Raw genomic sequence first — 11,864 nt, forward strand, 5'->3', positions numbered from 1 at the left:
TGTTTTATTGAGGACTGTTTTCTGGCTTTAATACAGGGGTGTCCAACATGTGGCCCGGGGGCCAGAAGCGGCCCGCCAGAGGATCTAATCCGGCCGCCAGGGGATTTTTTTTTTTTTTTTTTTTATAAGTATAAAAATGAAAACCGACAGATTCTGATCTAAAAACACCAGATCGGCAAAAATGACATTGAAAACCGTCCTCGGTCAGAATTTATTAATGCCTCTGTGGAGGTCACATGACACAACGCCTTTCACAATAAAGGTGTCCAACTTATGTGAAGTGATACTTTAGACACGTAAAGTCAAAAACATTTTCCAGACGATGACAAATTGTTTTAATCCTGAATAAAAATACGATATCTAGATACAAGTAACTGAGGGTTTTTTGCAAATATAATAATTTCTGATTTCCTTTAATATGTATATTTCAGAATAGACTGGTGAATTCTTGCAGTTACAAAAGAATCAAAAAAAGACTGACATTTGTCCGTATCTGCAGTTTAATGTTACGGTTGACTTGTTGGGCCTCCAGAGGTCAGAGGTCAGATCAGGTTGATGTGGATCCTCAACTGAAACCAGTTTAAACTCCTGGTTTAATGTATTTATCTCTGGTCAGCTTCTTCTAGACGTTGCAAGGTGGAGATATAAACAGTGGGGTGATGTTCTCTTGTTGCTCCCAGACGGTGGAACAAACTCACTCCCCCCCCCCCCCCCCCCCCCGACGTTCACACCACTACTTTGATCTTGGCCTTTGACTTTTTAGATCAAAGCTGAAAGCCCACTTTTTTAAGTTGGCTTTTAACTCTGTCTGGGGCAGTGTGTTTATTCTGTACGCTCTGTTTTTATGAATCTCTGGAAGCTTCCAACAACCCACCTGTGTTTTATGTATTTTTCTTGTATTTGTTTCTTAATGTATTGTTTTTATAGCGTTGTTGTAAAGCACTCTGGGCACCACTGGGTAAATATTGTAAAGGGCTGTACAAATACAATGTGATTGATTGATTGACTGAAGTGTGAACTTGCCAGTTGGACTTGCCCCCGGCAGGATGTCTCTGTGCGGCAGCTTCCTGTGCGACGAGCAGTTCCAGTGCTCCATCTGTCTGGACCTGTTCACCAACCCGTCCTCCACGCCGTGCGGCCACAGCTTCTGCATGAGCTGCATCAGCCGATACTGGGACGGAACCAAGGTGGACTGAACTCCCTCTCCTCCTCCTCTCCTCCTCCTCCTCTCCTCCTCGTTTCACCTTTTTCTTTTCTAACACTCCGTCCTCCGACGGTTCCCAGGTCTGCCAGTGTCCTCTCTGTAAGAAGACCTTCCAGAAGCGGCCGGACCTCCAGATCAACCGGACCCTGCGGGAGATCACCGAGCAGTTCAAGTCCATGAGGGGTGGAGGAGGAGGAGGAGGTGGAGGAGGAGGGAAGGAGAAGAAAGGAGGGAGGGCAGCGGGGGTGGACGGGGGGATACCCGGGGATTTATATGACGAGCTGAGGAAGAAGCTGCCCCACGCTCTGCTGCCGCCCGGCGGGCCGCCTCAGAGTAAGACCCTCCGTCACAAACACTTCATTTAAACGCAATTTATAAAAAACAAACAAATAAAAAGTGCATGCATGACAGTAGTACTCGACCCCCCCCGCTACTGCCGCTCTTACTAGCATAAAACAACAGATTTATAGAGCTTTAGAAGCGTAGATGTGAAATGTGAATCCCCCCCCCTCACCCCTCCACCTCTGCACAGTGAAACGGGACACCCCTCAGACCCTGAAAGCACAGTTCAAAGGGGAAGAATTGGGATTGGCCCTTAATGTCACTGTTTTTCACAGCGTTTCACTTTAACAGTGGATATAAAGGCACGTTAGCACGGCGTGCTAAGCTAACTAGCCGGTAGCAACGTAGCACCACCATAACAGTGAGACAGTTAAAAGTTAAAGCCGCAGAAAACAAGACGCACGCTGACGTACCTTCGGCGGATCCCAGAGGAAGTTGACTCCCGGACCACAGGGAGTCCCTCTGACGTCACTCGTCCCGCCCCCGAGGCTCGGGGAAGCGCTGTGATTGGCTGTTGGGTCTTCAGGTCCAATAGCAAGACAGAAAAACACACGAGGGTTTGAAAACCATTTAAACTGTTTCAAGATAACCAAACTTAATCGCTGAATATTAATACGTTTTAAAAAGAACATAAAGCCTCTGAAAACTTATTAAACTGCATAAAACTTTACTTTTAACCTGTACATATGAATTTGATACATTTTAGATTAAAAAAAAAAAAGATTTTTACTAAAAAAGCTGAACTTTTCCAAAAACGCTGCGATCCTGTGGAACTTGGGGGCGTGCCACTTTTTGAAAATGCCCCCTCGCTGTGGAAAAAAATGCTGCAAATCTGTGGAAATGGGGAAAGTGTAACTTTTTAAGGACGTGGAGGGGAAACGCAACTTTTTGAAAACCTTCCTTCTCCATGGAAACTTTTTGAAAATGCTCCCTCTTTGTGGAAACGAGGGGAAATGAAACCTCTTCAAACACTTTCTCCATATCGCAGATACTTTTTCAGCCTTAACAGTTCATTTACTTTTACGAACCCGTTTCTACGACAACGCTGCTCAGAGCAACTCAACTTTTTGAAAATGGCTCCCAAGGTGGAACTTTTCGAAAACGCTCTGGCTCCATCTCCGTGTCAACGTGGGGAAACGACGGAAGCGTCCCCAGGGCGTAGGCACGCCATAGCACATGCTCAGTAGACGGACAGTAACGCCATCGAATCGTTTCCCGCTTATATAAACGTTGCAGATGATGCGTCGTTTTCCTGTCATTTCACAAAGCGACCCCGTGCAGCTCAACGAGGTTAATGTGTTCATAAAAAGCTATGTCAACATGCTGGTTTGGCATGTTTGCCATCGGAGTGTGGCCACGGAGGAGGAATGCTCTTATCTCTGAACGGGGCTTCATCATAAATCACATTCTGTTACGACTCTTTGTTCTACCGGGAGCTTCGCTTTCTTTTATACAACTTTCTTCTTAATTTTTTAAAATTCCTTCATGGTTCCTTTTGTTTTCTTACGCGCTTTCTCTACTTTTATTTACTGCCCCCTTGTTGCACGACTCATTTTGATCTGATTCCTTGAGTGTCTTATTCACCGGCTGAAAATGCGATTTAAAAAAGGTTTTTAAAAATTCAAAATGGCTGCCGTCGGTTTCTGTCCCGAGTCGTGCTGATGTCACGGATAAGCGTCGGAGGAAGCGGCTCCGCCAGTAATGTATTTAAGAGTGAACCCTCACCCTCACCCAACCTCCGCGTCCGCCTGCGAGTTGTTTTCCAACTTTTTCTTTCTGCATCCGCTTCTTCTGTTAGCTTTGTTTCTCCGCTACCCAGAATGCACTGCTCTCTGCATCACGTCCTCTCGAAAGTTCATTTGTAAAACGAATCGAGTCGGATTGTCTCAAGAGGACCAGAGCGCTCGTCAGAGTTCGTTCCAGAAGCGGCTTTGATCCGGATCAAAGAGAATGTGAACAGGCCCTCAAAGGCATCTGGATTCCGCCACGCTTGCTAGCTTTCCCGCGCGACGGCCCGAACGTCGCGGCGCTTCAACTACAAACGGTCCCAACGATGAAAAAAACTCTGGGTTCCTTCTCTGCTGGTAACCTGGTTTCCCCTCCCGCCTGCAGGCGAGTCCGGCTCCACGTTTTCCAGCCCGCTGGGCTCCTCGGTGCCCAACCAGAGTCCGCTCGCCTCCATGATGCAAACCTCGGCGGCAGCGGCGCCGCCGCCGCCACTCCGGGAGTCCTGCTCCCGCTCCGGCAGCCGGCGGAGGTTCACGGTGACGGGGGCGGCGAGCAGCCACAACCTGCCGCTCTGCGACGCCCACAAGAGGGGAATCCTGGTAACACACCTGCCTCACCTGCCTCACCTGTCTCACCTGCCGGGGCTCCGGGACAGTCGGTCCTTATGATGATGACATGACGCACTTCTCTCTCTCCTTTTCACACTTTCTGGTGTCTTTTTCCTCCCTTTCTTTGTTCTCTCTCTCTCTCCTTCCCTCCCTCCTCCTCCCCCCCCTCTCTCTCCCTCCTCCTCCTCCCTCCCTCCCTCTCTCTCTCTCTCTCCCTCCCTCCCTCCCTCTCTCCCTCCTCCTCCCTCTCCCTCCCTCTCTCTCTCCCTCCCTCTCCTTCCTCCTCCCTCCCTCTCTCCCTCCCTCTCTCTCTCTCTCTCCCTCCCTCCTCCTCCCCCCTCTCTCTCTCCTCCTCTCCCCCTCCCTCCCTCCCTCTCTCTCCCTCTCCCCCTCCCTCCCCCCTCTCTCCCTCCTCCCTCCCTCCCTCCCTCTCTCCTCCTCCCTCCCTCCCTCTCTCTCTCTCTCTCCCTCCCTCCCTCTCTCCCTCCTCCTCCCTCTCCCTCCCTCTCTCTCTCCCTCCCTCTCCTTCCTCCTCCCTCCCTCTCTCCCTCCCTCTCTCTCTCTCTCTCCCTCCCTCCTCCTCCCCCCTCTCTCTCTCCTCCTCTCCCCCTCCCTCCCTCCCTCTCTCTCCCTCTCCCCCTCCCTCCCCCCTCTCTCCCTCCTCCCTCCCTCCCTCCCTCTCTCCTCCTCCCCCCCCCTCTCTCTCTCTCCCTCCCTCAGATCTACTGCCGGACCGACCAGATGTGTGTTTGTCCGATCTGTGAGTCTGAGGACCATCAGGACCACGAGACGCTGACGGTGGAGGCCGAGTGGATGGAGAGAAAGGTCGGGCGAGATAGGACACCATGAGAGAGAGAGAGAGAGGCAGTAAGGTCTGACCCCGGGTCAGCAGGTTGGGGTGTGACTCAGAGAACAAAGGCCCAGGAAGAGGAAGAGTCACTGACATGAGATCAGAGGAGTCGTTGTTCAGTTTCTCTCCTGGATTCAATCAACTTGTTCTGTCGAGGCGTCGCAGCTTCGTTTACTCTTTATACAGTCAAATACTTCATTTCCCACCAGTACTCACCCAGTACTCACCCAGTACTCACCCAGTACTCCATGATCCGGTACCGGTACTGGACCTGATACAGATATCAGACCTGATGCCAGTATTGGACCTGATATAGTCTCGTCAGACCTGATGATACCAGTAATACCAGACCCAATACTATGAGCAGTTTTTCACCTAATCTTGGTATCAGTATCAGACCCGATACCGATATTGTTATTGGAACTGATACTGGTGTTGGTATCGGGCCTGATACTGATATTGAACCTGATACTGATATCGGTATTGGACCTAATATTGGTATCCTATCAGACCCGATACTGATATGGAACCTGATCCTGATATGGAACCTGATTCTGATATTGGACCGGATACTGATATTAGTATCAGAACTGTCACTTTTATTGGGATTGGACCTAATAATGGTATCCATATCAGACCTGATCCTCATATTGGTATCGGACCTGATACCGATATTGGACCTGATGCCGATATTGGACCTGATGCCGATATCAGTATGGACCTGATACCAGTATGGGACCTTTTACTCCTATTTCTATTGGACCTAATGCTATTATTGGTATTGGACCTAATACTATTATTGGTATTGTACCTTATCCTGGTATCCATATCACACCTGATACTAATGTCGGTATCGGACCTGATGCTGATATCAGTATAGGACCTGGTACCAGTATCGGTGCATCCCTCCTTTACTTAATTTACTTTACTGGCCCGTAGTTTCTCTCAGTGTTTGCATTCGTTTCCCTGAGGAAGACCCTCGGCCTCCGAGAGCGTGGCGTGGTGTAGCGCGCTAACGACGGCTAACACTAGCTAACGCTGGCTAACGGCGGCTTACGACGGGTCAAATCAGTCATAATAAGGGATTGAGGAATAGATAAACTACCGATGTCCGTGGAGAGGAACCCCGGAGTGGTTGAAGAGACGTGGTGGAGTTCAGTTGTTGTTTGTGTGTGCAGGTCCAGCTGAACGCGTCTGAGCAGAAGATCAAAGAGATGATAGGCGAGCGAATCAGAAAGATGGAGGAGATCCGGCTGTCGGTGGCGGAGCTGGAGGTGAAGCTCGCTCACATACACCAAATACCTCCAGAGTCGTCAAACCTGAAAATCCTCCACTCTTCTTTCCTCCTCACTCGAATATTTATCAATCCTTTATTCTCTTTGTTTAAATTCGTACGAGTTCAACAAGATGTTGCTCGACATTCTTACACATTTTAAATTCTCTTTGTCTTCCAGGTGTACATTTTGGTTTTTACTGGCAGTTCAAACTAATTTCAAAGAAATCGGTTCATTTGATTATTTTATTATTTTGAACACTACTTCCTGTAATTAGTGGCATTTATTCTGAAATTAGAAATATATTTAGTTTACCTGCGTTAAAGGCATTTCAATTTATGAATATTTAAATTGGGGAAATACTTAAAAAAAAATGTAAAAGAAATTTGAGTTCATGAAGTTTATTAATTGTGAGCATATTTAAAAAAATTATTTATTTCTAATTTGGAAAATTTAGTTTGTTTCCATTTCGTCGCTCTACAAATAAATGTTCATACATTTTATTTAGTTAAACTTTTAACCAATTTCATTGAGGAATGTTTACTTTATTGTTCTGCTGGTTTGAACGTTACTTCCTGTTCTTTGTGGTATTTATTTAATTTGGTGTTAAAATTTACACTTTTTTAACTTTTTTAAAAAATGTATACATTTCTGAATAATAAATTAGATAAAATAAGAATTTTTTTTAAATAATTTAGATATTTTCTGATTTATTATGTCGTAATTTAAATAGTAATCTTGTCAATATGTAGTAGAGAAAGGTTTATATCCAGTTAGCGAGGCCGTTGTGTAGTTAGCTCGCTAGTTAGCAGTTAGCAAGCTAATTATTTAACTACAGAGTTTATTTCAGCTATTATTATTATTATTATTATTATTTAGAGAGCGTAAACTAGACACACGAGGCGTCACAAAGGTGTTTGACCTCCGTCCTGTAGATGGCGGTGCAGCGGGAGACGGCGGGCAGCGTGCGGATCTTCTCGGCGCTGGCGGCGGCCATCGAGCGCTCCCAGGCCAAACTGATGGAGGTGGTGGAGATGAACCGGCGGGCGGCGGAGCACCAGGCCGCCACGGCCGTCCGCCAGCTGGAGCTGGAGGTGGAGGAGCTGCGGCGGCGAGAGAGCGCGCTCGCCCAGCTCGCCCAATCGGACGACCACATCCACTGCGTCAAGGTGGGCGGCGGTTCATCCTTACGACTCAGCGATTTAAGGAAAAGTCCCGGCAAAACTCACGGCACCACCTTGTGGTAGAAAGTGGTGTTACGAGACGGAGTGGGCTGGCTAGCTAACCGTTTTGGCTTTTTGACGCCAAATCAATTTTGCTTTACATATAAAAATCTTATTATACGTTTAATTTATGGTGTTTACTGACTGTAATTGACATTTTAGCCTTTTTGGCCATTTTGGGGATTTATGTACTATTTCAACTTTTTTAGCTGTTTTATTTGTTTGTTGTCAGTTTTTAGCAATTTTAGTTCTTTTAGTAGCTTTTTAACTTTTTCTGTTCAGAAAATGTAGATTTTTTTTAAGCTTTTTTTTATTTATTAATTTTGTAGGTCATTTATTATTTCCTGTTACATTTTTTTTGTTGTTTTTGTAGCTTGTTCCACTATGTCATCGTTTTTATTTAGCTTTTAGATTTCATAACTAACAATTGACATTTTTCGCCTTTTTGGCCATTTTTGGGATTATTCCACTATTTAAACCTTTTAAGCTGTTTTTTGTTGTTTTTTTTCGTGGTACATTTAAAAAATATATATTTTTGCTGTTTTTAGTAGCCGTTTAATATTTATATACTTTTTCAAAATTTTGCTGAATTTTAGTTGTTTTAAAGTGTTTCATTTTTAAGCCGTTATTGTAGCTCGTCAAGCTATTTTATCTTTTTTTTGTATTTTTTTTAGCTTTAACTGAGAGATCAAAGCACTTTTGAAAAATGTACAATAGAGCAAAAAAAACCTGGCAAGCGTTAGAATTTTTCCCGAAAACTAAAGAACTTCTGTTCCAACCTGCCGCCTCTCTGCTGCTGTGAGACGAGTTCCAGCTGACCGGGATCCTCTTGCCGCCTCCTTCCAGATGTTTCCCGCCGTCTCCTGCCCGCCGCCGGCCAGAGACTGGAGCGGCGTGTCGGTGAGCTGCGACCTGGGGACCAGAGACATCTACCGCTCGCTGGCGGCTCTGGTGGGAAAGTTCCAGCAGGAGCTGAACCAGGCGGCAGAAACAGGTCCGACACACCACCAACCACATGTGGCTCGTTTCACAAAACAACATCAAAGACAGAAGAACAAAGGAATCTCCTATATTGGAAAAATGTGATATACTGCAAATTATTTGAAGCAAAAACTAAAACTCTACCTTGTCTTAACTGGGTTTTTTGTTCCAGGATTCTACACGAGAAGAAAGTGTAGCACAAATTATAAGATAGAAACATGATATTTCAAAATAAAATGACTTAAAACTGGATAAAGTCACTTTTATTTTTTGAATATTGATTTTGCTGTAAAATTATGGACCACAAATAACTAAAGTACTTTTAAAACAAGCAAAATTATCGATCAGGTCTAAAAATAGAATTTTGAATCTTGTTAGATGCCGAATATTTTGCAGTGTAGAAATAATCTGTGCACGTGATTGAAGAAAAGCAGATGTTCATCTGTGGATGAAATCATCATTTCATTTCATTTTCCCAGATTATAACAAAGTTCCCCAACTAAATTTCTAGTCAGTTCCCATAAATTCCTATTAATTTTTTATAAATTCTTGTTAATTCTTATAAATTCCAGTTAATTCCCATAGATTCCTGTTAATTCCCATAAATTCCTGTTTATTCTTATAAATTCCTGTCAATTCCCATAAATTCCTGTTAATCTTCAGAATTTTTTGTTAATTCCCATAAATTCCAGTTGATTCTTATGAATTCACTTTCATTCTTTTGGAAAATGTCGAAGTTTTCAGATTCCCAGACGGGAATATTCTGGAGTTCCGATGTGATTCAAGCTTTTCTCTCAAAGCCGGTTTAATATTTCTCCCCCATCTCAGGTGAATCCGCTCCGGTTCCGGAATCTGCTCCGGTTCCGGAATCCGCTCCGGTTCCGGAATCCGCTCCGGTTCCGGAATCCGCTCCGGTTCCGGAATCCGCTCCGGTCCGGACTCAGCCCAGTACGTCTCCAGTATAATTCTACTTCACAGCCTGTTTAGACGTCGACATTTAACACTTCAATATGTTTAGTCTTCTTGTTCCATTGTACTTAACGAGGTTTTTATCCGAGTTCTTTTGAAAACACGGAGAAACATCAATTTTATGCGTCAATGTTTCCTTGTATTTTTATCTTTACGAGTCCGTTTATTGACGCCGGCGCGTCATTTTGTCGTTTCTCCACAGGAATGAAGAAAATACAAGAGTATGCATGTACGTGTCACACTCTTTCAGCTGGACGCCATCAGCCAACGTTAACAAAGATAATAATATAATAATAATAATAAAGATAATAATCAGATTTAATCCGACAGTGGACGTGACCCTGGACGTCCACACGGCTCACCCCAGGCTGCTGCTGTCAGACGACTTGAAGAGCGTAAGAAACCTTCAGCCCTGGAGGGAAACTCTTCCTCCTCCTCCTCCTCCTCCTCGGTTTCTACAACTTGTACTTCTAAACTCCTGCGTGTCATTTGACAAAACGTCCGTTGGTGTTTGTGCGTCGGCAGGTGAAGTGTGGAGAACGACACCAGCTGCTGCCCGACAACGCGGAGCGCTTCGACCGCGTCGTCTGCGTCCTGGGGAGGGAGGCCATTTCCTCTGGGAGGCACTACTGGGAGGTCAGGGCGCTTTAGCATGTAGCATGTAGCATCACTAGTGAGAGAGCCCTGTAACTCTTTAGCATGGAGCATGTAGCATTGCTAGTGTGTGAGCATCAAAACTCTTTAGCATGTAGCATTCGCTAGTGTATGAGCATTGAAACTCTTTAGCATGTAGCATCGCTAGTGTATGAGCATTGAAACTCTTTAGCATGTAGCATCGCTAGTCTGTGAGCATTGAAACTCTTTAGCATGTAGCATGAAGCAAGACTTGGTATTGTGTACTGAGATACTGGTGTTGGTATCTGGTCCGATACCGGTGTTGGTATCGGACCCGATACCGGTGTTGGTATCGGGTCCGATACCGGTGTTGGTATCGGGTCCGATACCGGTGTTGGTATCGGGTCCGATACCGGTGTTGGTATCTGGTCCGATACCGGTGTTGGTATCTGGTCCGATACCGGTGTTGGTATCTGGTCCGATACCGGTGTTGGTATCGGGTCCGATACCGGTGTTGGTATCGGGTCCGATACCGGTGTTGGTATCTGGTCCGATACCGGTGTTGGTATCTGGTCCGATACCGGTGTTGGTATCGGGTCCGATACCGGTGTTGGTATCGGGTCCGATACCGGTGTTGGTATCTGGTCCGATACCGGTGTTGGTATCTGGTCCGATACCGGTGTTGGTATCTGGTCCGATACCGGTGTTGGTATCCAGAAGTGTGTTTCCTGTCCAGGTGGAGGTTGGAGGGAAGACGGACTGGGATCTGGGCGTGGCCAAACACTCGGTGAACCGGAAGGGGAAGATCCAGTACACTCCGTGTAACGGGTTCTGGTTCCTCAGTCTGAGAGACAAGTCCGTCTACTGCACTCTACCATAATCCACATTATAGAGCATCTTCCTCCTCTAATCCACATTATAGAGCATCTTCCTCCTCTAATCCAGATTATAGAGCATCTTTCTCCTCTAATCCACATTATAGAGCATCTTCCTCCTCCAATCCTCATTATAGAGCATCTTCCTCCTCTGACATCAGATTATAGAGCATCTTCCTCCTCTAACACCAGATTATAGAACATCTTCCTCCTCTTACATCAGATTATAGAGCATCTTCCTCCTCTAATCCACATTATAGAGCATTTTCCTCATCTAACAACAGATTATAGAGCATCTTCCTCCACTAACTGATGTATCCAACCTACTGAGAAAAGATGTTAGCATTAGCATTAGCATTAGCTGAAGCGGTTTCCTCCAGCTCGGTCACCATTTCTCTCACCTCCTGTTTATCAGGAAAAGCTCATCTCTTACCGGCGAAATCGGTCGTAGGTACCGACATGAAACGTCCTCCTCTTGCACGTAGCGTTAGCCTGTCTCCTAGCATTAGCGTGCTGAAATCGTTAGCTTTAAATGGCTAAACACAGAATAAAAGCTCATTTGAAACGTGACAAAAGTTCTCCCGAATGTTCCAGGAGCAAATACGCCTTCAGAACCGAACCGTCCACCGACGTCCACATGAACCTGCGGCCCCACAAGATCGGGGTCTTCGTGGACTTCGAGAAAGGACAGGTGTGGCGCAGCGCGGCGGCCATCTTGGTTTTGTTTGCCCCCCCCCCCCCCCTCCCCCACCATGTGGCGTGGCGGCCAGCGTGGCTAACCTCTGCTCTCCGCAGGTGTCCTTCTACAACGTGGACGCCAAGATCCACATCTACACCTTCAACGACGTGTTCAACGAGAGCGTCTTCCCGTTCTTCAGCCCCTGTACCAACAAGTCCGGGAAGAACGACGGGCCGCTCGTCATCACGCCGGTTAGCCTAGCCGAGTGACGCCGCCGCTAACGCGCCGCCGCTCCGGGGTCCGGCTGTAAATAGTTTCATGACGGCGGCGAAAATCTGCCTTAGAATGTGATTTTAAAAAATCAAACTGGATTATTAAAGACTTTTTCTCTCGCCTGGCGTCGTTTTATCAACGTCGTTACTTAAGTTGTTTTTCTGACTGTCATTAGCTGTCATCCAGATTATAGAGCATCTTCCGCTATCCCAGATTATAGAGCATCTTCCTCCTCTAACACCA

The 11,864-nt window shown here is 46.1% G+C and overlaps 1 protein-coding gene across 1 annotated transcript; it reads left to right on the forward strand.

The window, feature by feature from the left end:
• Window positions 1-1,046: 1,046 nt before the first annotated feature.
• LOC308146989 (E3 ubiquitin-protein ligase TRIM7) lies at window positions 1,047-11,617 on the forward strand (the record flags this gene model as incomplete). Its single annotated transcript, XM_080519020.1, has 13 exons — window positions 1,047-1,187; window positions 1,285-1,537; window positions 3,659-3,873; window positions 4,603-4,707; window positions 5,911-6,006; window positions 6,942-7,175; window positions 8,076-8,223; window positions 9,039-9,158; window positions 9,510-9,574; window positions 9,705-9,815; window positions 10,531-10,649; window positions 11,264-11,360; window positions 11,465-11,617. The coding sequence occupies 13 exons, from the start codon at window positions 1,047-1,049 to the stop codon at window positions 11,615-11,617; spliced, it is 1,857 nt and encodes a 618-aa protein (XP_080375146.1).
• Between the last annotated feature and the right edge of the window lie 247 nt (window positions 11,618-11,864).

The sequence above is a fragment of the Blennius ocellaris genome, assembly GCF_963422515.1.
Source record: "Blennius ocellaris genome assembly, chromosome: 23".
Classification (NCBI taxonomy): domain Eukaryota; kingdom Metazoa; phylum Chordata; class Actinopteri; order Blenniiformes; family Blenniidae; genus Blennius; species Blennius ocellaris.